Genomic DNA, 27,287 nt, shown 5'->3' on the forward strand with positions numbered 1-27,287 from the left:
AGTAGTAGATTTTGTTATACTAATGAAATATGGTCCTATGCCTTTAAGTAGTAGATCTTGTTATACTAATGAAATATAGTCCTTGAGTAGCAGTGAAGTAATGCATATTTTGCTACATTGATAAAATGTAAGAAGGAAGGGAGGATGGCTAAGCGGCTGGTTGCTGACCTTCAAAGATAAGGGGATGGCAGAACAAAAGGGGCATGCACAAAAATAGGAGAAACTGGGTAAGAGGTAATTCGGGCAGGGGGAGATTGCGACCACCGACCCAATTAAGGACTGAAGCAAGTACCCCCCACGCTCCTCCTGCACAAGCGCAGTGAATTAAAAAGACACTATAGCTTTAAAGACTATGCGAGTAAACTGTTAACCAATGAAGATGAGTGCACAAAGACAGGTTAATGATTATGTATTAGAAAGGTGTAGAGATTGTATATTCAATGTATAAATAAGGGAATAGAATCTGAACTTGGTGTGCTTGATTTGTGGAATTCTTCCACCTTGCACCCTGCGCAGAATAAAGCAATATCTCCTTTCAAAACCATTTTTGGTTTCAGGAGCTTTATTTCCAGGTAACAAGACCATGACAAGGGAATGCTGCACTCTCTTCTCTTTCAGGCCCTTCCCTTTGTACCTGGTTTTATGTCTGAAGCAGGTGACCTTCCCACACAGTGAATCTCTTGCCAGAAGCATACAGGATTACCTCAGGACTACAAGCCGGGACCCCTCGAGCTAACCCAGTCTCCCCATCCCCACCTGCTGAAGTCTCCCTGCACCAGGCTGGCATGAGGCCTTTAAGGACTCCTCCAAGACTCAAAATTACTCTTGGATAAAGCTGGATTCCCAAAGGACTGAAACTGCACCAGGTAATTAAATTATTCATAAGCACCTAGGAGAAAACAAGGGAGTGCCTGCCAGTGCCAGATGGTTGAGAACAGGCATTGGACACATTTGATTCCCCCTGATGTGAGCAGGGCCAGAGCTGCAGGTGCAATGCCACTTGGCTCCAGCAATGCTTCTGGCCCTAAGGAAATGCCACCCAGGTGTGGATGTGGGGATGTGAGTGCCCAAATGGACCAGGAAGCGGTGCCTGGAGAGCAGTGGGTCATGGAGGTGTGGCCGGTGGTGGTGGAAGAGCTGCGGGAGGGCTGTTTCAGGTGGTTCAAGGGGAGCTAGAGCTTCAAATCCCTGATGGGGCAGAGTCTGTGCTGGGACGAGTTGTTGGGAGCACGAGTGGGGCCTGGCAGGGCAGTCCAGCCCTGCAAAAAAAATCAGGGGAAAAAAAAAACCCTGCAAAAAAAAAAAATCGGGGAAAGGAGCCCCGCGGGTACCTTTGGGTGGAGAGAAAGGGCCGGGCCTCCGCACACACCCTTTCATCCGGGGGGGGAAATGAAGCCTCTGGAGCGCGTCCCCCCAAAGCCTCGCCGGGACCGCCCCCGACGGGGCCAAACCCGCCCCGCTGCCCGCGCTCACACGTGCAGCCCCGCCGGTTAAGCCCGGGCGCGCTCAGCGCGCTCCGGATGCTCCCCGAGCACCCGCCTCCCGCCCCCCCTGATTGGCTGCAACCCTCCCCGCGAGTTTCCCTTTCCTCGGGCGCTAGCCAATCGCGAGGTGAGGCTAGCCCGGATGGCCGCCGTGGTGGGACTTTCCGCCTGGATTTTCCCATTGGTAGATTTTTGCCATTGGCTGCCCGACCCGTGTTGCCCTGTAGAACGGCCACGGCAGGGACGGTGCTGCGATTGGCTGACGGGTGTTGCGCTTGGCTCGTGACGATTGGGAAGGGAAAGGAGAGGGGCGGGGCGGAGGAGGGAGAGCGCGCGTTCTTTTTTTCCTTCGTCCCCTCGCTTCCCCCTCCCCGATTGGCTGAAGCGCTGGCCGGGCGGAATTTCCGATTGGTCAGCGCACGCTGTTGCTAGGCGGGCGAGGCAGCGCGGGGCGGGGCTTCCCCTTCTGATGAGTCGGCTCTGAGGTTCAGTCAGTGCGAAGCGTTCTGGTCTGCTACTGCTGCGAGCCTGCTTGAGATCTGCCGTCGCCTGCCTTGAGGAGTCGCCGTCGGTCGCCTCCCCTCGTCCCTTTCCCCCCCCAACACCATGGCCTCAGGATCCGAGTAAGTGTGGGCCGCCCGCCGGCAGGCCGCGGCCTAGGCTCGGCCGCGGCAGTGCTGGGCTCGGCCCGGCTCGGCCTACCTCTCCTTACTTCGCCTCCGCGCGGCGCAGCACTGCCTGGGCCGGGCTCGGCGGCGGGCCCGATCCGGCATCTGATCCCGATCCCGCTGTGTCATGCGGGAGGGGGATGGGCCGCTCTTCGCGCGCGCCCGGCCACGCGCGTGTCCGCAGGGGGGCCCCGCGCGCCACTGCTCCTCCCCCCCCTTCCCCGGCCCGGCCTCCCTGGGAAGTGTCGAGTCATGGGGGGGTGAGGCCTGGCTAGGCCGGGCCTCCCGCTGGGCCCTGGCCGTGCCCCCGCCCGGGGCTGTCCCGCCTGGGTTAGGCCTCAGCCAGGGAGGGCTTTGTCTTCCAGGCCCCGGAGTGCTGGGGAAAGCGGCGGAGCGGCTGGCGGGGCAGCGAGGGGGGAGAGGCATGTCCCGCCCTCCTTTCTGCAGGCCCGCATCGGCCCTCGGGTCGGGGCTAGAAGTGACTTGGCAGTAGAAGAGGCAGATATGTTGTGCCGGGCTGGCCTCTGCGGCAGCTGAGGCAATCGGTTATATTTTTGCCTCCGGTGTCTTGCCTCGCTCTATTTTCAGTTCCAGGCTGAGGGTCATCTTTTGTGCTCCTCAAAAATAAGTTGAGTAATACTGGTCTCTCGGCTCCCAGCTCATGTGTGCAAGCTACTTCATTGCCACTTGAGAAGAGTAAAAATAGAACCTAAAGATAATTTCCCAAATCCAAGAATACTTTAAGTGACTTGTTGGCCTTGCCAGAGGCACTTTCAGTCCCTTTAGTGTCCGTGGTTTATCTTCTCCTTTTCTTTTGCAACTCCTGCAATTTAGACCTACTTGGTCCTACTAAGTTCCAGCAAGGTGTGCCAAGAATTTAGTGTCTGTGGTAGAGCTTGTGATGGAAGTGATGGTCTCAAAGGCATATTTTGAGTCTGAGCGAGGTGAACAATGTCTTTAAAAAGAAATTTCTACTTCTGCAAAATTGTTCTCACCACATAGGAATCAACAAAAGTTACTCTGCAACTGGAAAACAATTATTTTTTAGTTGCAATTTCTGGGTCAATGCTGTTGGCAGCCATCTTGCTGAACTGAGCTTTAGCACAGCAAGTAGCATTGCAAGAGCTAATAGAGTGTGGTTTCTGAAGAGATTCTCATTTTCGTGTGCATACCTGCCTGAAACAGTATTTGAGAACTTGGCATCTTGAGTATGGGTATGAACTCACTGCTTGGTTGTCGTGTGCTGTTTCAGTAAGTGGCTGCAATCATCAGATATTTCACTCATTTACTTCAGTGGGTAAAATGTTTTGTTGGTTGTTTTTTTTTTTTTAAATACTTACCTGGGGAAAGTAGTTCAGTCTGTAACATGGATGTTCAAGGTGGTAAGAAACCGCTGACAGGTTTTATCTCGGAAATGGGTTCATGAGGGTATTGATAAAAAGGCACACCAGCATACAGAAGGCATGACTGTTTTCGCTTTCATTACTGAGGCTGGAATCATTTTCAGTTGGTGACTTTTCATTGTATATTTAGCATGGACTTGCAGGAACAACTTAGTTCCCTACTTTATGTGGAGCTTCAGAGATTGGTAGTCATTTTCAGAAGAATCAGTAATTACTTTCTGCTCTCACTCTTCATACTGTCCACCACAATGCATAGCCTCTAGGTGTTATCACATGCTGAACAAGGGGAGCTCTGACACAGAGAAAAACAATGAAATGATGTAAGTTGTAAAAAGTTCCCCCCCACCTCTTCCCTGTGTCAAATGGGGCTATTGGACTGCATTACTGAGAGAGAAAAGGGGGCTAAGGATGGAAACTGGGTACCTGTTATTGTTGTTCTTTAGGGCTAGTACGTATTTGCTTCAATTTTATTGATGTTTTGCACTTTATATGCAAGTTTGGCCATTAGCTGTGCCCTCATGTCCTTGCTTCTGGCCTCTGTCTAGGGGCAGGCTTGATGCAGGCTTTGAATTTCCTTTTATTTCCAAAACAGCTCTAAAGCTACATTTTGTGTTTAGTTTATCTCTTTGTTGAGTTAGTGAAAGAAAGGAGCGAGAGGGAAAGTGTGTGAGGGAGCTGACAAAAGGGGTGAGTAGGGGAGATGATCTAGAGGATTTGCACCAGGCTCGCTCTGACAGAAACTCATGGAGGAGCTTTAAAAATTACCTAGGTTAGCTGTTTGTTCTGCCCTTCACTGAATTTTACCAGCACACATAGGAAAGTTGGCAGGAGAGAACCCAAACCCATGCCTTAGGCTTTCCTCCTTAGTATTTTCAGTTCAGGCTCTCCTTCCCTGATGCATAGATGTTGGGGATTGAGCGTGGTTGAGGTGCACAGACATATTTTGCTCTGTTATCTCAGGAGAGATGCAATGAGGGCAAATGGTGATAATAATATTCTAAATTGCTACTGGAAGATGGGTAGTGTTTGTCTGTCAAAGTCCTTACCCTTGTCTGTAGGAGAAATAACATCACTCTCCTGTGTAGCTGTCATGTAATTTCTTAACACCTTTGTTTCTTTGTCTGCAGAACTGTCAGGTCAGATAACTGAAGCTGACCCCACGCATTTAGATGTCTGCATGCTGTTTATTTGAGACCTTTATTCCATTTTTAATGTCTTTACTGCACTTAAAGCAATTGAAATGTACTGACAACATTGATCCAGCTCTCGCTTCTTACTTAGGAAACTGCAGATTCAGTTCTTCAGTACTAAAACTTTTTTTCTCACATTCAGCAGAACCAAGTGGACCTCTTGCTGTGCTGTTCAGCACTGCTGTGTGTCGGAAGGTATCTGGACTTTTTTTTCCAGATTTATACAGCTTTTGGTTTATTGAAAGTTTTGGTCCAAAAGCTTCCACTTGCTGCTCACTTCCTCTTCCATTTATTTTTATCTCGTATTCCAGACCATTTTTTAGGCTGCACAGCAATCTCTGCATCCTGAGGGACAGCCACTTGGTTTCAGTGAGTTTATGTAGCCAAAGTCTGGCAGCGTTTTCTTATCAAAAGGCCTTTGGATCCACATCTCATGTGCAGAGGGGTATGATTTACATTCACACTTTGAACAGGCTAAGTTGTTTCTTTCTGGTGTCCCTTAGCTCAAGTTTTAAAATCTGCCTGCTAAATTAATTTCCAGTGTCCAGGAACTAATGCTGAGGCAAGGTCCTTACAAGTATCCACTATTTTAACCACAAGATCCTGTCTGGCCTGACAATGTATTGGTTTCAGTTTTCTTATTGTGCCCTTGGTTTTCCTGGAAATCCCAGACTTTTTAGGACTCTACCAAGACCATATTTTAGGTTGAAGATGGAATTCAGATGTATCCGGCAGTCTTTCTTGTGTCTTTTTGGGTTTAGAGAATGGATCTGTAACATCTCACATGGTCATTGAAAGGGATGGATGTTGATTTCTTACCTCTTGCACTCCTTAATGAAGAGAGGAAAAAGGCTACTTTCCCAGTGCTAGCAGTCCTGGAAAGACATGTTTTACAACTCCTCCTTTTGTTCACTTCAAATAATGTTGCCTCTCATTTCCAACATGTTTCCTATGCTACCAGGGCTTATGCAGAGCTTGAAAACCTTTTGGAAACAGGCTGGCTGCCCTCATAGGCTTGCTTGGTGGTGTTCCCCCTTTTACATGTCAGAGGAAGGAGCCAATACCATAGTCTGTCTTGGAAAAACCTCTGTCTTGAGGGGTGGGGGGACCTTGGGTAACATCACACTGTAGGTATGTCACCTCTCTGATGTACTTTTAAAAATGCAGTGAGCATGCCAAGTCTGCATTCGTGCTGTGTAGCTGCTTGCTCTGCCACTTCCATTCAAGGTTTGATTTCTTCTAGTTATTTTGTCCATAAAACAGCAAAATAGAGTCAAAGTGTATGGCCAACACAGTTGTCCACAAAGCTTCCTACTCTTTGCTGGTGCTTGCTGCTTGCTTAGGACAAAGGAAGACTTTCTTTTTGGTGAGAATCAAACCAAACTGTCCAAGGTTTTCTATTCCAATCTTAGTCACTGGCACATCTGGACTACTTTGAGAGATAGTCAGACGCTCACCAAGGGAAGTTACAACGGTCTGCTGCTGTTGTGGCTGGCTAATTTACAACTTCCAAGAGCTCCTCAGGAATCAGTTGGTTCAAGTTCATATTTCTTTCATAAAGTGAATTATTTGCTGTATTAGATTTTGAAGGAAATCACTTCATCTGCATTTCTTCCCTTTCCTTGCTGTTTGATGTGCTCCATTTTGTCAAGGCAAACGAATTATCTGTCCTATTTCTTGTGGCATAGTGGGCTAGAGCTGCAGTGACTCCTGTGAAGGTATTATGGAAAGGTGTTTATATCCTAAAAAAAAAAAGAAAACCCCATTTTTCATGAGCACTTGAATATTTCTACTGGCTTGCTAGGTTTAACTAGTAGGCCTCGACAGGCTAAACTCTTACAACTCTTCCTGTCAGGGGAGCTGCAGCATTGTCCTTTAATTCCTGTTTATCTGGGATTTGACACTGTCCTGGTTTTGGCTGGGATAGAGTTAATTTTCTTCCTAGTAGCTGGCATAGTGCTGTGTTTTGGATTTAGAATGAGAAGAATGCTGATAACACACTGATGTTTTTAGTTGTTGCTAAGTACTGCTTATGCTAGTCAAGGACTTTTCAGCTTCCCATGCTCTGCCAGGTGCACAAGACACTGGGAGGGGGCACAGCCAGAATAGTTGATCCAAACTGACCAAAGGGCTATTCCATACCATATGACGTCATGCTCAGTATATAAACTGGGGGGAGTTGGCAGGGGAGCAGCAATCGCTGCTTGGGAGCAGTCTGGGTATCGGTCGGCGGGTGGTGAGCAATTGCGTTGTGCATCACTTGCTTTGTATATTATTATTATTATAATTATTATATTGTTATTATTATCATTACTATTTTACTTTATTTCAATTCTTAAACTGTTCTTATCTCAACCCAGGAGTGTTTTTCACTCTTACTCCTCCGATTCTCTCCCCCATCCCACCGGGGCAGGGGGAGTGAGCGAGCGGCTGCATGGTGCTTAGTTGCTGGCTGGGGCTAAACCACAACAGACACCAAATAGACTTGAACTTTTGATTCGGTGGCAGTGGTTATGATGACTGTTGAAGGAATGTACTAAAGATAATAGGCACCAGGATATCTATAATGAGGAGCAGAAGGGCAAGAGATCTCTGAAACAAGGAACATATATCCTTGAGTGTCAAAACTCCCCTTTACTCCTCTTTTACTAGTCAGCAAGATCCACTAATTGGTGTCCCCTAAGTGAACCAGCTAATTATAATATGAAAACCACACCTCTGTTGGAAGAGCTACCCACCTCCAAAGGGAGACCCCTACCCACTGAGCATGCGTAGTGATTTTAAAGGGAGCTCTGTCTTTAAATCAAAGCGAGAGTAGAAATAACCAATGACTACCAAGTAGGCATTAATAGTAGTTGTAGTGACTTTGTTTAATTGTATAAATATGTGAAGCAAAGATAATGGGGTGTGCTAGCTTTGTGGAATTACCACCTAGCACCCATCTCTGTGCAGAAATGGAATAAAGCAAATATCTTGACTCAGTGTGTGAATTGGTTCTTGCACACTGGGTAAAGAACCCATCTCTTTGGGATGACAGTTACATGTGATTTCAGATGAGTCTGAATAATTCTTTTAGGCAAAACATCTTACAGTCAGCAACATCTCACTGATCACTTCTTTTCATAGATAGCTTCATAGCTATTTCTATTTGAGGCTAGTAAAGTAGTTATATTTAGTGACATAAAACATTCTGCTTTGAACTCCTGAAACTAGTGCCTAGGAATAATATTCTCCTTTGTCTTACAAACAACTATAGAATCATAGAGTTGTTTAGGTTGGAAAAGACCTTTAAGATCATTGAGCCCAACTGTTAACCTAACACTGCCAAGTCCACCACTAAACCATGTCCCTAAGTGCCACATCTACAAATCTTTTAAATACCTCCAGGGATGGTGACTCAACCGCTTCCCTGGGCAGCCTGTTCCAATGCTTGACTACCCTTTCCATGAAGAAATTTTTCCTAATATCCAATCTAAACCTCCCCTGGCACAACTTGAGGCCATTTCCTCTTGTCCTATCGCTAACTACTTGGGAGAAGAGACCAACACCCACCTCACTACAACCTCCTTTCAGGTAGTTGTAGAGAGCAATAAGGTCTCCCCTGATCCTTCTTTTCTCCAGGCTAAACAACCCCAGTTCCCTCAGCTGCTCCTCATAGGACTTGTTCTCTAGACCCTTCACCAGCTTTGTTGCCCTTCTTTGGACAGCATAGTTTCTAAAAGAGAAGACAACAAAGAAACCTGTAGAAAATTGAGACCAAAACAGGGGGGTGGCTGGAAAGGGGGGAGCAATATCACTTGGACTCATTAACTTCTGTTTTCTTTGCCAGTTCTAAAGCGGATGACTTATCGACTGCTATTCTGAAGCAGAAAAACAGGCCCAATCGGTTAATTGTTGATGAAGCCATCAATGAAGACAACAGTGTTGTGTCTCTGTCCCAGGTGTGTCATCTATAAAAGCAAAACATCTGGTGATATGCAAGCTGTTGCTGTCTATTAACTTGAAATGTAACTTTGTAACATGAATCTAAGTATTTGTGTCAGAAGCTGCAGCAGTTACAAGTGAGGGAGGTGGGTTGTCTTGTTTTCTAACACTCTTCCATGATAAAATATATTTTGATCCTCAATTTTTAGGATTCAGTTGAGCTTGTGCCCTTAGTTTGGCATCAGGATTAGCTCGATTGGTGTAGTGGAAGCCTCTGTCTTTGTAAGATCTAGTATAACGCTTCCAAGATGTAATTCTCCAAGGTCAAGTAACTCTCCTTCAAATGCTTGAATTCTTGTTTTGTCAAAAGCTTGTTCTAATGCTGTTATCGTATACAGGCAAAAATGGATGAATTGCAACTGTTCAGAGGAGACACTGTTCTGCTAAAAGGAAAGAAGAGGAGAGAAGCAGTCTGCATTGTTCTGTCAGATGATACCTGCTCAGATGAGAAGATTCGCATGAATAGGGTTGTTCGCAACAACCTAAGAGTGCGCCTGGGTGACGTGATCAGGCAAGGACTAGTTTGCTAACTGTTGCATATCCCTGGGTTGCCTAAATAATTTGTGCGCTGGCTCTGAATTGATTCAGTCTGTAGCAGAGACAGGGTCTGCAGGAAGTATTCTTATGTCTTCCAGAGGAGATCACAGAAATGTTTTCAAGTGTGTGTCTTAAATCAGGGATCTGTTTACTTTTGCATGTGTTTCTGGCTGTATGCATATTCAGATTAATACTAAAAAATGATGCTAAAGATTCTTGAAGTCTCTTTGGGACCTTCATGAGCCTAGGTCCTGTCATTAAATTAAGTAGTTCAATTACCCTACTGTTGTCACAGTCTTCTTCCCAAATTTACAGTCAGATGAATTCACAAGTTTTTCCTGTCTAAATTTTTAATGTCTACAAAGTTAACTGTGGAAAGCAGTAAGCAACATTGTAATTGGTCTCATAGTATGGTTAGCTCAAGCACTGAGCTGCCCTATGACAAACAGCAGTTAAAACTTGCTAGAAATGAGTGACAAAAACATGAAGCAGTCAAATAGCAAGATTAAAAATCCTCGAAGGTTGTTTATATTCCAATTTTTATTATAAAATAATTTTTAAATTAGGAATGCTTTGACAGTGTTGCAGGAATTTTGTGCAGTGCTTGCAGAAGGTAGTGGGAAAGCATTGAAGTATACATCTTGGCTTACAGGAGGCAGGTTCCATTCTGTGATGGGAGTGGGGGAAATGTGTGAGCATTTCTTAAACATAAAAATGCTAATTTGCAGGCATAAATATGTGAGGGCTGACAGCTCTTCCTCCTGAGCATCTTTCTAATCTGGAATATCCTGCATGTTCTGGGAAAATTGGAGCCTGGTTTCTGACACTAGACTTCCTAGGGTGATATCTGGAATAATCTTTAAATGCAAAATGTGTTTCATATGAACTTTGTAGAGCAGAGGAATGAGTCTGTTCCACCCATCTCTCTACCACTAGAAAATGCAAGTTTTAAACATGACTGTAGTTGGAACAGAACAGTGCTTTGAGGCAGTCTGTGGATTTAAAATAAAGGTGAATCCTTACTTTAACCTGATGCAAGGTTACCGTTGGAGTAATTTCTAGTGTGACAGTTCAGCCTGTGCTCTCCCCTTCTCTGCTGGGACTGTGTCTGTAGTGGTTCTCAGCCTTCCAGATGTGTTACTGATTGTCTTAGCTTTGTTGCAAGGGACAGAGAATTTTCATACCTCTTGCTCTCAAAGTTTTTCGTGCTGATCTTTAAGTACTTATTGTGTTACTTTCTGTGGCCTGGTTTCTGTCAAAATCCGGATTCATGTGCTAATTGCTTCCTGCTTGTAGTCTGTCAACTGTTTTCCTTCTGGCGCAGTCTGTCTTTTCCTTTACCCTTCTGCTATATCTTCTCTGTAAAGCATGTGGTAAAAGAATTTATTAAGAGTCTCGAACAAAGTAGTGTATGAAAAGTCACATGCTCAGCTGCAGTTCCATGTAGGCTTTTCTTAGCTGGCAAAGCCAGTTTGAGCTTTCTGCCTCTGCCACAGCTTGATACTCTGAGCTGTTGCTACAGTAGGCTGTTGGCCTACACTGTAAAATAATAGCTTAAATGTTTATTTAAAAAGGAGGAATGGGCCTTTGGACTTAACTTAAATGTCAGTCCCCACAAAGGGGGACTGACAGACACCTGGCTACCCATGGTTGGTACTGTGAGAGCCTTTGCTCAGAATCAGGGTTATCAGCAACAGGAGCTCTATTCTCTGTAGTAAGTTATGAGAGAGAGAGAAGAAGGAACAAAGAGTTTCCCCCAGCTCCCTTTCCCTTACAGTTGGTTCAGCAGTAGCTCCTTGTTGAAACAAGTTAGCTCACGACTCTTGCAGGTCTTTAGGCTGCATTAGTAATTTGTGAATGTGCCTTGGGGATGGCAAGGGGGGCTACAGAAGAGCAAGGGATAGAAAGAAAGTATGAAACTCCCCAGCAGTTTTGGATAGGGCTGAGAGGAGTGAAGGAAAGCATGCGTTGTGAAGACTACTCTCCGATAGGTGTGATTTTTGCCTTGTCAGCATTCTTATGCAGGCGGGAAATCTCACCAGGGCCTTTCTGGCATTTGTACTGGCCTGGGAAGGCACATCACTGCTTTTTCCAGACTCGGGTGTAAGTTCAGGATGATGTGGCTAACTGGAGTTTTCTTCTGTTGCAGCATCCAGCCTTGCCCAGATGTGAAATACGGCAAACGTATCCATGTGCTGCCTATTGATGACACAGTAGAAGGGATCACAGGGAATCTGTTTGAGGTCTATCTCAAGCCATACTTCCTGGAAGCATACAGACCCATCAGGAAAGGTAATAGCACCTGTTATTGAAGTCCTGATGGCAGTGAGCATGAGCTAGTCCTGAGACTGAATAAAGAGAATTTATAGAAGCTTGCACAGATCTCCACGAAGTGTTAGACTGACATCTGTAGAGTGAGATTTTGCTGGTGCTGATTTAATTTTTTCCTAATCTTCAGAAGAAAGGGTGATATCTGTTGTTGGTTGGCAGAGCAGCTTGATAGTTCTGCATTTTTTTTGCTACATGGGATGGGAGAGCATCCAAAAAGGCTCAGGTAGAACTCAGTTTAATGAGATTTTCTCCCAAGTTGCTACCACTTGATGGGATTGGGGAGTTACCTGCATATTAATCAACTGGTTGGATATACTAGCTGGTACCCTGACTAAATTAACTTTTTCAAAGTAGTTTAATTAATAACTGGGAGAGCACATAAAAAACAAATATACTTTTAGAGTTGTGCTAGTAGCACTTCTGCTGGAACAAATAGGTCCTAATACAGTATAAGCACAAGTTGAAGTTATCCATCTTCTGTAGTCCAGTTTAGCCAGGAGTCATAGTGCAGTATTATATATCATTCTGCTTCTAGAGACAACCAGTTGTAACCAGTAACAACTAGTTATAATAACTTCAAGATGAATTTTTATTAAGTTAGGGCTTTTTGCCTGTTTTAGAAATGTTAAATTGAAACTGAATGGAAAAGAAATGTGATTCCTTGCCTTTGTGTTTTGTATTTAGGCAGAGTATTCTTTTCTGTTGTTTGCTGGGTTTTTTTGCTGTTTGTTTCTGGATGAAGTTTGAGAACTTCAACTGCTACAGATCTAAATGGTGCTTGGGTAGTCACAGTACATGCAGCTCTTGAGTTTAAAATGCAGAGCAGCATTAAAAATGCCAGCAGTGTATGCCTATGTAAACCCACTTCCTTGTCCTCTGGGGCTGCTGGTAGTACAAGGGTTGACATTTTGCAGACATCTGTTGCAGCAGGCTACTGAAATGTGGGGTTTTATAGGTGACATCTTCTTGGTGCGTGGAGGGATGCGTGCAGTGGAGTTCAAAGTGGTGGAGACAGATCCAAGTCCTTACTGCATAGTGGCTCCAGACACAGTGATCCATTGTGAAGGAGAGCCCATCAAACGAGAGGTGAGCAGAATCCTGCCATGCGGTTCTACTGAATCCCCTCTGTCCAAAATCTGTTTTGGTGACAGTCCTTGAGAGCATCAGTGTTTGCAGTTTGTCACGAATGCAGGTTTGTGAATCCTGCTGATTATGTCAATTTATCGTGAATGAGTGGCTTTACACAGTTTGATTTAGTAGCAGTTTAGAAGTTACTTGTGGCAAATCGCAGGATTTGATTGTGATATTTTAATAGCACTCAGTCATCAGTGATTAACAAAGTGATTAGACAAAATTGATCAAAACAGCGACTTAGTTACAGATTCAAAGATGGCAAGGTTCACTCTATTACTACATGGAAGAAGTGCATAAAGAAAAATTAAGTTACACTGAGTTGGAATGATTCACAGAGAGATTGTGTATGCAGGGGATAAGGAGGACCCTCCTGTTGAGTCATGAGGTTCAGAATAGACCCCCTTGCTTTCTGAACTCCTTTTCAGAGAGGAGTCTAGGTGCAGCTAGGTCCAATCTTAGTCTCAGACTTGGTCAACAGTTTATGTGAATAAGGATTATATATATCTCTCTAGTACATGGAAGAAGTGCATAAAGGAAAAATAGGTTACACTCGAGTGAGAGAGATCATGGATACAGGGGATAAGGGAGAACCTCCCATTGAGTCACGAGGTTCAGAATAGACCCCCTTGCTTTCTAAACTCCTTTTCAGAGAGGAGTCTAGGTGCAGCTAGGTCAAATCTTAGTCTCAGACTTGGTCAACGGTTTATAGGAATAAGGATAATGCATCAGTATAAGACTCACTTTGTAATTAAATCATACATCTACAGACTACTTAAATTGATTCACACATGCATACACACAGACATGAATACATACATACATACATATATAAAAAAAATGGTATACCTGTTAAAAATTCCCCTCAAGTTCAGTGAAATATTCACATTGAATCTCTTGGCATTTCTCAACGGGCGAGGGTTGAGCCTCAAGGAGTGAAGGGTTTCAGCCCAGGCTCCACTGTCGGTCTTTGGCAATGGACCTCCGATTTTAGCAAACTTTAAGGGTTTGCTAGCTCTGAGAGGAGTCCTGCTCAGAGGGAGGTGCTGGTGCAGCCCGCTGCAGTCCAGGAGAGCTCAAAGGGCCTCACTTAGGACTGCTGTTTTACAGGATCCTGAGATGATTGGCTTTAGTCATCAGTAAATTTCCATCCGAGCCACGATCCGGGTCGGTAATTACTGCTCTGTTTCTGTCAGGGGTAACTGATTGTTCTCACTCCCTGCTTCAACCGTGTAGGAGTTTCTGATAAGGACAAGGCCACTCTCCGCTTCAACCATGTAGGAGTTTCTGGTACAATTAAGGGGCACCTAACTGACCAACTCACTACACAAGGTCTCGGTCTGGCAGGAATTCCTGAGGTCGTAAAGCAGTTGAAGAGAGAAAAGGTGTGTGTGGGGGGGATGCACCACCACACAGTTCCTGTTTTGGCATTTTGTGTATTGAATGTAATGATTAAAACATCTGGTTTCAGGAGATGAGCTGCTGCTGAAGCTAGTCAGAGAAATGTGCTTCCAGTATCCTTCCTCAGATGCTGAGATAGCACCAATGCTTAGGTTTGCTGATGAGGTGCCATACTTTGGCAGCAGCTGGTTTTGCATCTGCTTCCAGATATCTCATGCTGGACTCTAGATGCATCTAGTAATTCCAAAGTTCCCTTGACCCATAGCAGGGAGGGCTTACAATGTTGCTAAATTTCATTCCACGTGAAAAGAAACCAATTAGTGCTTTTTCAGTGAGAAATTTGAAATCTCTAAATGGTTGACTCTTAATTATTTGGTTTTCCCCAGTCCCTTAAGGGGGTGTCCCAAGCTTGAGGCAGCTTGAGTGGATCGTCTGTCAGGTCTTGGCCACCTTACTGTTACAGAGTAAGAAATCTCAGAGAAATGAGCTAAGGTGGTTGTATACTTCATAAACTAAGTGTCTTTTTACTACCTGCAAATCAAGGTGAGTGCTGGTTTGCAGTTAGCTGCCTTCTGAAAAATTCACCTCTATTTGACACTTGTGAGACTATGTCTAATCACTGGATGAGTCCAGTTTGGGCTCTTCAGGACACAGCAGAGACAGATAGGAGCAAATTCATCCAAGGCCACCAAAATGATGAGGAGCTGGAGGTCAGAATGAATGAGGAGCAGCTGGGAAAGTGGATTGATGCAGCATGGAGAAGGGAAGGCAAAGAGGCAGGCTTACTGGCAACTGCCTGATGGGAAGGGGTGGATAACCAGGTTCTTCCTAGAGCTGCGCCCAGGGACAGGACTAGAGGCAATGGCACAAGCTGGATCAAGGGAAATTCCCTATAGATATTAGGAAAAAGGTTTCCCCAAACCCTGGAGCAAGGCCCGAAGAGGGCAGGAATCTCCAGACCTGGAGACCTTCAGTGCTTGAAGTAGTAGTTCCTGTTTGTGGGGCTTGGACTGAGCTCCTCTGAGATTCCAGGCTGTGTTATATTATTATTTTAGTGTGGCCTAATGTTACAGATAACTAAGGCCAGTAGAGATTTGGACAGCCAAATGAATGGATGCTGTAGAGCTATACTGAAAGAGTTGGTGTCATGGTTTAACCCCAGCCAGCAACTAAGCACCACACAGCCGTTTGCTCACTCCCCCCGGTAGGATGGGGGAGAAAATCAGAAGAGTAAAAGTGAGAAAACTCGTGGGTTGAGATAAAGACAGTTTAATAAGTAAAGCAAAAGCTGTGCACGCAAGCAAAGCAAATCAAGGACTTCATTCACTACTTCCCATCGGCAGGCAGGTGTTCAGCCATCTCCAGGAAAGCAGGGCTCCATCACGCATAACGGTTACTGGGGAAGACAAAATGCCATCACTGTGAACGTCCTCCCCTTTCCTTCTTCCCCCAGCTTTATATGCTGAGCATGACGTCATATGGTATGGAATATCCCTTTGGTCAGTTGGGGTCAGCTGTCCCAGCTGTGTCCCCTCCCAACTTCTTGTGCACCCCCAGCCTACTCGCTGGTGGGATGGTGTGAGAGGCAGAAAAGGCCTTGAATGTGTAAGCACTGCTCAGGAATAATGAAAACATCCCTGTGTTATTAATGCTGTTTCCAGCACAAATCCAAAACATAGCCCAATACTAGCTACTGTGAAGAAAATTAACTCTATCCCAGCCAAAACCAGCACAGTTGGTTACAGCTGGTCACAGTTGGTCTTATCTGCACATCTGGATCTTAACATTCTCTGTCAATTTGAGTCAATCCCAAAAGAAAACACTATGTTGGAGAACTGTATGGTAGCTAGGGTATGTCAAGTAGTTAGAAATATCACAGTTTAAGGAATAAGTATATCTTATACTGGGTTTCATTGTCTAGTGTTATGTTTGTTAGCCACATCAGAGGATCACACAACTTGTTTTGCACTAGAGTGTGTAGGGGTCCTGGCAGCAGAGGTTGTCATTCAAGAGGGTGGGCTTCAGTGAGGTCTAGGTACGTGCAAGCATTTCCCTTTGCATGTCTGGGAAGAGAGTGCTAAGAAACAATTGTAGAAAACACCAGGAAGACTTGAAAGTGAGAATCTCAAGACGGCAAAAAATGGCAACGAGCAAAAACCTGGATTCCTGGGTTCTGTAGACCAGGAGGTATTGTTGAACTATTGTTTCCACTCAAATGTTTACTCTATTTCCTTCTGGGTAGGATGAAGAAGAGTCACTGAATGAAGTGGGCTATGATGACATTGGTGGCTGCCGGAAGCAGCTGGCTCAAATCAAAGAGATGGTAGAACTTCCCCTCCGACACCCTGCACTCTTCAAGGCTATAGGGGTGAAGGTAAGTCCCCGTGTGCACCAGGTGGATGAGTGGGCTTGCCCTTGCAGATGACTTGATGTCGGAGGTTTATGAGGCATTGGGAGGGGAATAAGTAATTTGTGGGTTTTTTTTTAATGCTGGTGTTAGGAAAGTATTTCCTTACATGTTTTGGACACAGGTTAAAGTACTGGCAATTTGCAAAGCAGGGGGATGCTTTGAATCAGCACTGTCAGTTACTGGCAAGGTTTTTGTGTGTCATGCAAAGTAGTAAGGGTGTTGATAGCAATGTTGGGATGGCAGCTGTTGCATGAGTTTGTATCACAGTTTCAGACTGGCTTTATCAAATGCTTACAGCTTCACTGTGAAGCTACTTAGGCATTCAGATACTAGCTCACTACCTAAGTCCCTTTGTCCTCAGCCTCCACGTGGGATCCTGCTGTATGGTCCTCCTGGCACTGGTAAAACACTGATTGCCCGAGCAGTGGCCAATGAAACAGGGGCTTTCTTCTTCCTGATCAATGGTAAGTTTTGTGGCTGCTTTGGCCCCAGATCTGCTGTGTGCTCATTCATCCATCTCATAGAATCATGATAATGAATGGTATTAATAGGGCTTATAGAGCTACGTTGTCTCCCTGACATCCCTCCTTACCTCTTTGAAGTGTGCCTCTGGGGACACTTAGAGGCCATTTGTGTGGAAGCGTCTGTAGTGGCACTTCCCTTAAGCTTGATTGTTTTGTAGCAGGGTGGTTGGAAAGACAGCTTTGTGATACAGGGACTTAGAGTCTGTCTGGCTGAGTGTTAATTTATGTTGGTGAGGGCAGAGCTGGGAGTGAAGTGGTGAGATAATTCTATGTATATGGGTGCAGGACACTTGCTTCTGTTGCTGCCAGCATGTTCCATTCAGAAAAGAAGCTGGTCTGCTGTGATTTCTTTTTTCCCCTCAAGTAAAGTTACAAGACCTGTTCTGTTTCACATAACATTCATTGGGAGGAACTGTCCTGAAAGCTATAGTGAGTACCTTGGGACTTAGCTACAAGTGACAACCTCCTATTGATCACTCTTCACCTGTAGCAGTTGAGATGGATACTGGTTTATGTCAGTAAGGACCAGATTCTGAATCTTCCTCAACTGTTTTTCTATCCCATTTTACAGTCAGTGCTGGGATAACTGAACATTTGTACTTAAGGAGTGCTGCTTTTCTTTTCTGATTTCAGTCACTTAGACCCATGAAGGTGAAAGCAAAGGAGTGTATAGCACAGCATAGCAGTGAGCAGCAGTAGGGAAGTGACTTGCTTTGTATCTCAAGATATCAGATGTAAATGGACTGTTTTTAACCATATGTCGTCCTTGTCATATACTTCCTAAGTGTGTGGAAGGTGTCACTGTATGCTAATGAGCCAGATGTTTCTTTAGACACTTGTACTTCTATTGCGTAATAAAAATAACATTGTCAGAATTAGTGATGAGTTCTCTGTCTGCTAGTCCCAAGCCTGGAGCTGCAGGTGGTGTTGTAGACAGAGCTGGTATGAATTGGTGAGTTACTTGTAATGAAACACTCTTAGTACCTGCCTGCACCAGTGGCTCTGCAGCTGGTGCACTTCAGTCAGCTAGCAGCTTTGCACTCCTGAGGGTCAGGTTTCTTTTTCTTAGATCTTCTTAGAAGCATACTTTTCTCTTCATTACCACTCCCATCAGCATGATGGAAAAATCTGTTAAAACAGAACAAATTTGTGAGCCTGCACTAGTGTTCGGCAATTGTAGATCTCAGGGGAATGCTGCCCTTCCTTCTGGGACTGATGTGCTTACACGTTTTAATTTTTTTTATTATTTATTCTTTGAGAGGAGATGGGTTTTGGGGTGTTGGTTTTTTGGTGGGGTTTTTTTTTTTTTTTTTTTGAACTTGTTTATAGGACCTTACAGAGGTAAATGTATACCTGTGTAATGCAAGCTAAAGACAGCTTCAGTATTTTAGAGCTTTTTTCTTCCCTACCCTGATAATTCATCACTATATAATTTGATTGCTTCTTTTGCAAGCTAGGACTGGCATTAACTGTGTGTGGTAGCACGTTACAGAGAAGCTCACCAAATGTGAAATAGGGTAAGGAAAGAGGCAACTAAAGGTAGCTCATTGACTAGTGCTGCATTCTGTTAGAGTAAACTGAAAACACCAGAATAATGATAGAAAGTAATTCTGCATGCTGTTCTTGCCTGTTCAACTGCAAATTTAATGAACTTGGTTGATGGTATTTGCTTTGGCTTGAAATATAGATACTCCTATGTGAACGCTGTACTAAAAAAATTCAGCTGCATGCCTTGGGGCTAGCTGCCTCTCTTCTGGGTGCCACAGTGCTGTTATTTTTTTCAGGTCCTGAGATCATGAGCAAGCTGGCTGGTGAGTCTGAGAGCAATCTGAGGAAAGCCTTTGAAGAAGCAGAGAAGAACGCTCCTGCCATCATCTTCATTGATGAACTGGATGCCATTGCTCCTAAGAGAGAGAAGGTAAAGAAAGCCTGTAGAAGGTAAAGGAGTACATCTTTTTTGGTAGCAGCTGGTGTGAATCTCTGCATTTGAATACAGGGTAAAGCAGTATTTAACTTAACGCTTGAATTCAGTTGGACGTCAGAAGTTGGATATCAGAAGAATCATGATGTTTCTTAACAGCTTGTGTCTGTTGTATCTGTCTGCTCTGGTGCAGTACTAGCTCCTGTGCTGTGTTGTAGAGCTTTTGGTCTAATCATTACTTTCTCCATAGACACATGGAGAGGTGGAACGTCGCATAGTGTCTCAGCTGTTGACTCTTATGGATGGACTGAAACAGAGAGCACACGTGATCGTTATGGCAGCTACCAACAGACCTAACAGCATTGACCCAGCACTCAGGCGATTTGGTAACCACGATTGCCATCTTTTTTTTTTTTTTTTTTTGTGTGTGTGTATCGGATACTTTGTTATGGGCTATGCTTCAGGGGCCTTGGAAAGATTGAGCAGAAATTAGACATCTTCTGTGTTACATAAACTATTGACTTGTCTCCAGCTACTTATTTGATATTAATTTCTAGGCTTTCAGACTTTGGTATCACTTTCTGTGCTTTATTAGGTTAGAACTTGTAGAAATAACGAAATACTTGGAGGGTAGTATGCTTTTTCACTTCATCAGTTAGGTGAGGCTATTTCAGGACTAAACGCTTAAGGGGTTGTTCATGCCTCAGGTTGCAGAAGGGTCTGAATTGTCCAATTTCTTTTACATTTATTGATGAGAAGTCTGGTAGTTTCTGAGATTCAGGTTTTTGAAACTTTGCAGTGTGAATGAATGTCTGTTGTATGACCAGTTGGTAAAGGCTATAATAGCAAACCAGTCAGGTTTGCAGGAAAAAACAGTCTCTTAAATGTGTAATGAGGCATTTGAATGCACAGCTATGGCTAGAGGAAAATGATAGGTGTATGTACCTTAGTTAATATTGCAGTAATATCTAGGTTTCCTGCCTCCCCAGATATTGGGGCAGTTCATGTTTTTCACCACTTGGGTACTGCTATGAAAGTTCTGAAAAATTAAGTCTTTCAGTATTTGTGGACTCCTGTGCTGAGGACACAAAGGTAGAAATAAACAAAAATGTCTCATGGTGTGTCAGTTAGGGGAAGCATATTTTCCTATACATGAGGCTTGGAAAAAACAGAAATCCTCCGTGTTTATATAATCTTGAACTCTAGTTAATACAGTAGTCTCACTTTCCCTAAATGACTAAAGCCTTTCCTCCTCCTCTGATCTGACTCTGCTACTGTGCTGATAGATGTTGCAGAAAAACCCAAAGCTCTGGCATTTTCTGAAATGGTATGTGTTTGTGGCTCGTCATCATGTTCCTCTGTCAGAGGAAGGCAGCAACTGCAGCTCCTTTAGTTCGCAGAATCAGCAGCTCAATGTATGTTTTGTACTCCCCAGGTCGTTTTGACAGAGAGGTAGATATCGGTATCCCAGATGCCACCGGGCGCCTGGAGATCCTGCAGATCCACACAAAAAATATGAAACTGGCTGATGATGTGGATCTGGAACAGGTGAGTAGTGTGCTATTAGGAAAGCTTGTCTCTGCAGACAGATGTTCCTGATGCTCTGTTTTGTTGTGGAAGAGTTGTTATGGCTTGATCGTGTAAACATAGTTGCTCATTTAGGACAGCATGAAACTGGGCAAATGTGTGATCTCTGGGCTTCTTTCTAACTAGTTTAACAGTGACCAAAAATCCTCGCTCGCTAGTGAAGAATAGCATGGCTAAGTGAAACAAACATGCATCAGTCCAGCCTGGAAGTGCCTTGCCGCTGTCCTCCTGGGTTTGTTTGCTGTGGCATTCTCTTTAAAAATAAAGCAAGCCTGAAACAGTGCTCACAGAGCTGGGTGAACATTGTGGTGATACTGGATGGTTACTGTAATCTCTGTCCTGAAGAACTGCAGTCCTCAGGGTTATCTTTCTGCACACCATCTGAATTCCAGTTGCAGCTTTGATCTCAAGTAGGAGGTGGAACAGTAGTGTCTTTGTCTGTTAAATATGTGATAGCACTTGTCTTGAATTTGCAGCAGAGCACTGATGTTCCTGTCCTGCAGAGTTTTGTTGCACCTCTGAGTGAGTGAGCAGAGCATGCGTTTCCCTTGCAGAGTGCTTGCTTGTATCACTGTGAGTCAGTCAATGCTCTGCTTTCAGGTGGCAAACGAGACCCATGGCCATGTTGGTGCTGACTTGGCTGCTCTTTGCTCAGAAGCTGCTCTTCAGGCTATCAGAAAGAAGATGGATCTCATAGACCTAGAAGATGAAACCATCGATGCTGAAGTGATGAACTCGCTGGCTGTGACCATGGATGACTTCAGGGTAATGCAGGAGTGCCCCTCTTTCTTTTGGGTGCAATATCTAATCACTTATCTGAAGTGTGTGAACATAATGTGTTAGAATTCATATTATGCTGTTTCTTCTAACGATAGTGGGCTCTGAGCCAGAGCAACCCTTCTGCTCTTCGGGAGACTGTGGTGGAGGTGCCACAAGTTACCTGGGAAGATATTGGTGGTCTAGAAGATGTAAAGAGAGAACTCCAGGAACTTGTACAGGTAAGGGTTTCCAACAGATTTTTGCCTAGTCAGCTTGAAAAATAATAATAAAATCCAGAACCTCTTCACATTCCTGTTTGGGCTGTGAACAGGGTAAATGCAGAGTTTTTATGGCATTTTCTTGTAATGGACTGAAAATACCATGCTGTTCCATCTTGATGAACTTAGAGAGAGGAAGATGCTGGGAAGCAGCATCAGGCTTTCCTTAGCTGAGTCTACAGTGACATCTTGGGTGGATGTTTTGCTGCATACAGAAACAGCAGTAGTTCTGCTTCTAAGTGGAGACCAGCAGTGGGACCACTGCTGAGAATCCTGTTACATGGTGGCTTTATATGCCAGAAAGTGGATGAAGATTCTCATACAGAGAGCCTCTGAAGGGCTTTCCATCAGCGTTAGCATAGGGACAGGTGAGAAGTAATTGTGAAGCCTTCTATGAAAGGAGAGGCTGGAACAAAGTCATGAATGATCTGTGGAAACTTCTTGTGCCTGCCTGCATTGGGGTGTGTCCTGGTTTTGGCTAGGATGGAGTTAATTTTCTTCCTAGTAGCAGGCATAGTGCTGTGTTTTGGATTTAGTATGAGAATAATGCTGATAACACACTGATGTTTTAGTTGTTGCTAAGTAGTGCTTACACTAGTCAAGGACTTTTCAGCTTCCCATGCTCTGCCAGGTGCACAAGAAGCTGGGAGGGGGCACTGCCAGAATAGTTGATCGAAACTGACCACAGGGCTATTCCATAGCATATGATGTCATGCTCAGTATATAAACTAAGGGGGGTTGGCCGGGGTGGCAGTGATCACTGCTCGAGGACTGGCTGGGTGTCAGTCGGCAGGTGGTGAGCGGTTGCATCACTTGTGGTTTTGGTTTTTTTTTTTTTCCCCTGGGTTTTGTTTCTCTCTCATTGTTCTCCTTTTCATTACAATTATTATTTTATTTCAGTTATTAAACTGTTCTTATCTCAACCTATGAATTTTCTTTCTTTTGCCCTTCTGATTCTTTCCCCCACCCACCTGGGGGGGGAGGGTGAGTGAGTGGCTGTGTGGTGCTTGGTTGCCAACAGGGGCTAAACCACGACAGGGTGGTTTGGGTTTGATATGTCCCGGCTTTCAGTTGGCACTGTAGAAACAACCTGTCTGTGAATAAAAGAATCTACTTTTCAGTCTAATTTTCTGGTGTTAAAATCATCACCTATCTCTGACCTTGTTGCGGAGGATAAATGCTCACATCAGACACCTTGCCTGTCTCTGGAGGGCAGAGCAAATAGGTTAGATAGTTAGATAGCTGTTCCCTTTTGCTTCTGCAGGGCAGAGTGAAGCTGGAGTTAAGTGCTGGAAAACTACCTGAACTGGTACTTAGTTCATAGGTGGAAATAGACTGTTTAAGGCAGCTTTACAATTCAGCTGTGGTGCCTTTCAAACCATTGCCCATTTAAAAACTCCAGTGGCACCAAGCAGGCAGAATCTTGTGTTTAACCCACCAGAAATCTCAGGTAGTGTTTCTGGTAGGAGCAGAAACAAAACTGATCTAGTGAAAGATGTCCCTGCCTGTGGCAGGGAGGTTGGACTAGATGATCTTTTAAGGTCCCTTCCAACCCAAACCATTCTGTGATTCTAAGGTACAGACCTGTTCTGGCTCATCACGAGAGGTTTTTGTTTGTTTGTTTTGTTCTCCTTCAGTATCCTGTGGAGCACCCAGACAAGTTCCTCAAATTTGGTATGACCCCATCAAAAGGAGTTCTGTTCTATGGGCCACCCGGTTGTGGTAAGACACTGCTGGCCAAAGCCATTGCCAATGAATGCCAGGCAAACTTCATTTCCATCAAGGGGCCAGAATTGCTCACCATGTGGTTTGGCGAGTCTGAAGCTAATGTGCGTGAGATCTTTGACAAGGTAAGTGTATCTTCTACTCCTTGTGCTATGTTTGTGCTGAGATAGCCCCAAAACATTGTCTCCACTGCACTTGTCTTACTGGCCTGGTTCTTGTTTGTGTGTTTTGTTTTCCTCACTTGCACTGAGAGCAGAGGCTGCTTTCCTGATGTTAGGGAATTAATTCTCTTTGGCAACATAGCTATTTAAATGGTTTTCTCCTGCTGCAATTTGTATCTGTTGTTACAGGATGATAAATGCCCCAGTGTCTTAGCAGTGAGGCTAGCATTAGGATGGCATAGATATTCTCTTCATCCTTGAAAACTTACTTTGATACCTCATTAGCCATCACCTTCTACAGATTTTCAAAACATGCTATGGGTTCTTCTTCTGCAGTTGGACTTAGATGATCATTGTAGGTCCCTTCCAACTGAAATATTATATTCTTTTCTATGCTATTCTTTGTCCTGCAATATATATGGCTTAGAAAGGAGCTCACTCCTACTACCCAGTTCCCCTGTAGATAGTGTGACCTCCTGCCCTAGGAGGTATCTGCATGGATTATCTTGGGAATCCTCACTCCTGTGGTCAGGGAAGGTGCTGAAAGAGCAAAGTTGGAAGGAGGGTGAGAGAGAAAAATTTAGGTTGAGAGGCCATCTGGTCAAGCTGTTTGTCCAGAGCAGCTCTGAGCTGCTTTAATTGTAGGATAGGCTTAGTGTGAAATTGGCGCGCTCCTCGCCTGGTGGTATTAACATGGAGTAATTGTTCCCGTTTGCTTTTTGCAGGCCCGCCAAGCAGCCCCTTGTGTGCTCTTCTTTGATGAGCTGGACTCCATTGCAAAGGCTCGAGGTGGGAATATCGGAGATGGTGGTGGTGCTGCAGACCGTGTCATCAACCAGATCCTGACAGAGATGGACGGCATGTCCACCAAGAAAAATGTCTTCATCATTGGTGCCACCAACAGGCCAGACATCATTGACCCGGCCATCTTGCGCCCTGGCCGCCTGGATCAACTCATCTACATCCCCCTGCCTGATGAGAAGTCCCGGGTTGCTATTCTTAAGGCCAACCTGAGGAAATCACCAGTTGCCAAGGTAGGATCTGCGCCCTGACTGTGTCTGACTTGGGTTTGCTGTGTGCTGCACATGTTCCTCACAAGCTGGGGGTAGAGCAGAGGGCTGGTGAATGCTCCATGCAGTACAGAGCTGGGAAACCTTCAGTCCCTAAAGGATGGAAATGAAGAGGTAGGGGAAGGCTTGAGCTCTGAGACTAGGTATCAACGAAGCTAGGTGTTGGTGTGTAAGCACAGCAGGTCTTTATCACATAGTGGAGTTCTGCCCACAGTGTGGGAACAGGAAAGCCTGTTATGGCAAGATGGAAAAGATTGTTGTACTCTGAAAGAAAAGTAAATGTAGAAAACGGGTGGGAAATGGAAATTGAAGAGGAACCATTGCCGTTAATTGTTGCTGAACTCTGTCATAGGCAAGAGGTATGTCCCTTGCCTGGGGAGCAGGCAATAATGCAACTGATAGTTAATCAGAGAAAAGCAGATGTCAAGTGAGAGCTCAAGCTATTTTATGCCAAGCTTACCGTTTTAGGTGCTGTTGGGAAGGAAAGCTTCAAAGGAGGTTGCAGTACTACTCCCTCAGTTGAGGGGGAGGAGGAGGAAGAGGAGGTTGGTTGTCTTGGTCTACCTGTGCCCCATCTCCATTTCCAGTCTGATGGTGTTTCATTTGACTCCTAATGCTGAGACCTGAGCAAATCATATCCTAAATCCACAAGTCAACCTGCCTCTTCTTGAGGGTGAACAGTGCAGAAGCATTCTCCCCCTCTACTCTGCTCTTGTGAGACCCCACCTGGAGTACTGTGTTCAGCTCTGGGGGCCCCAGCATAAGACAGATATGGACCTGTTGGAGCAGGTCCAAAGGAGGGCCATGAAGATGATCAGGGGGCTGGAACACCTGACCTATGAGGACAGGCTGAGAGAGTTGGGGTTGTTCAGCCTGGAGAAGAGAAGGCTCCAGGGAGACCTTATAGCAGCCTTTCAGTACTTAAAGGTGGGTAGGGACTCTTTCTCAGGGAGTGTAGTGATAGGATGAGGGGTAATGGTTTTAAACTGAAAGAGGATAGATTTAGATTAGATAGTAGGAAGAAATTCTTTGCTGTGAGGGTGGTGAGGCACAGGTTGCCTGGAACAGAGAAGTTGTGGATGCACCCTCCCTAGAAGTGTTCAAGGCCAGGTTGGATGGGGCCTTGAGCAACCTGATCCCCGCCCATGGCAGGGAAGTTGGAACTAGATGATCTTTAAAGTCCCTTCCAACCCAAACCACTCTATGATTTACAGCTGCTTTGCAGGGTCTTGCTGGGTGTGTGGGGAGTGTGGCCTGCCTTTGTATGTGGTTAACTTTTCCCAAAACCAAGAACCTTAACAGCTCATCTTTTCAAAATTGGCCAATTATGGCAGCACCTTGATACCATGGGATCTAAAGACACCTCTTTGTCACCTGAGGGTGCAAGGTGTAAAGGACAGGCCTCTCTTGGTTTGTTTGGGTTTTTTTGTTTGTTTGTTTGTTTGTTTTCACTAGGATGTCGACCTGGATTTCCTAGCTAAGATGACTAATGGTTTTTCGGGGGCCGACCTGACAGAAATTTGCCAGCGTGCCTGCAAACTGGCTATCCGTGAGTCCATCGAGAGTGAGATCAGGCGAGAACGTGAGAGGCAGACCAACCCTTCTGCCATGGTGAGTGGGCACTCTGAGCTTTCCCTGCTCATGAGACAGGCAGCCCGCCTTTGCCTGTGGGTGAGGCAGGATGCATTCCTCTCCATAATCCTCGGATGGGGATGAGTGGGCTCTTAGCACAGAGCGTGGAGCTGGAGCACTTTGTTCTCATTTTGTGGGAGGGTGAGGCCCTCCTGGGGTGCCTCATTGTCAGCATTGCTCAGAAGGCCCCTGCTGCAGCCATGACTCGCAGTCTGCCACAGTGTCCCTCTCCAGCCCCTACTTTGGTGGGCATTGGAACATCCTGGCCTAGAGGGAGGCTGTGGGTGGCTGTTGGGCTGCAGAGCTTGGGCACACAGCTCACCTGGGCCTTCTCTCCTGCTGCAGGAAGTGGAAGAAGATGACCCAGTTCCTGAGATACGCAGGGATCACTTTGAGGAGGCCATGCGCTTTGCTCGACGCTCTGTCAGTGACAACGACATCAGGAAATACGAGATGTTTGCACAGACTCTACAGCAGAGCCGTGGCTTTGGCAGCTTCAGGTAACTGTGGGGGAGTGGAGGGGAGGGGTAGCATGGCTCAGCCAGCCCCAGAACAGAGCACCGAGGCAGCTTTCTGCTGGATTCTGGGTAACAAATTTCCTCTTCCACTGCATTTTCCCATTCTCCCCAGTGTGTACAGCAGCCAGTTGAACATGTGGCAGGTGTAGGCTGTGCTGCAGGTTGGTTGTGGCTGCTCTGTGTTAGTGCTCCTGAAGTCCATCAACCTTTTTTTCCTTTAACACAAGTGACATCCAGCAGTTGCATAAGCCTTTTGTGTGACCTGCCATAAGGCTTCATCCCATTTCTCCTGCCTGTCCTACTTGGCACCAGGGTATTGGCATGGAGGCAGGGGATTGTGCTGAGCTGTGAGGAGGTTTTTGAACAGCATCTCTTCTCTCCCCTTCTCCACCACTGCATGCAGGTTCCCATCGGGTAACCAGGGCGGTGCCGGTCCAAGTCAAGGCACAGGAGGTGGCAGCGGGGGCAATGTGTACAGTGAAGACAATGACGATGATCTCTACGGTTAACTCGCTGTCCTCTGTGGACCAAACTCCAAATCAGGCCACGTTGTACAGGGAAAAAATCCAATGT

The 27,287-nt window shown here is 45.3% G+C and overlaps 1 protein-coding gene across 1 annotated transcript; it reads left to right on the forward strand.

The window, feature by feature from the left end:
* Positions 1 to 2,090: 2,090 nt before the first annotated feature.
* LOC104034297 (transitional endoplasmic reticulum ATPase) lies at positions 2,091 to 27,223 on the forward strand. Its single transcript, XM_075725552.1, has 17 exons — positions 2,091 to 2,107; positions 8,575 to 8,686; positions 9,068 to 9,240; positions 11,416 to 11,558; positions 12,553 to 12,683; positions 16,372 to 16,503; positions 16,901 to 17,003; positions 18,848 to 18,981; positions 19,235 to 19,370; positions 20,420 to 20,532; positions 21,172 to 21,336; positions 21,447 to 21,569; positions 23,246 to 23,458; positions 24,220 to 24,528; positions 26,020 to 26,175; positions 26,542 to 26,696; positions 27,118 to 27,223. Exons 1-17 carry the CDS (start codon positions 2,091 to 2,093, stop codon positions 27,221 to 27,223), a joined length of 2,421 nt encoding a protein of 806 aa, XP_075581667.1.
* Positions 27,224 to 27,287: the final 64 nt, after the last annotated feature.

The sequence above is a fragment of the Pelecanus crispus genome, chromosome W (genome assembly GCF_030463565.1).
Source record: "Pelecanus crispus isolate bPelCri1 chromosome W, bPelCri1.pri, whole genome shotgun sequence".
Taxonomy (NCBI): domain Eukaryota; kingdom Metazoa; phylum Chordata; class Aves; order Pelecaniformes; family Pelecanidae; genus Pelecanus; species Pelecanus crispus.

Excerpts from the sequence above, each read along its gene's own strand:
- LOC104034297 (XM_075725552.1), top strand. Across the intron at positions 24,529-26,019 it reads GGAAATCACCAGTTGCCAAG|GATGTCGACCTGGATTTCCT; the intron begins GTAGGATCTGCG and ends TGTTTTCACTAG. Across the intron at positions 26,176-26,541 it reads AGACCAACCCTTCTGCCATG|GAAGTGGAAGAAGATGACCC; the intron begins GTGAGTGGGCAC and ends CTCCTGCTGCAG.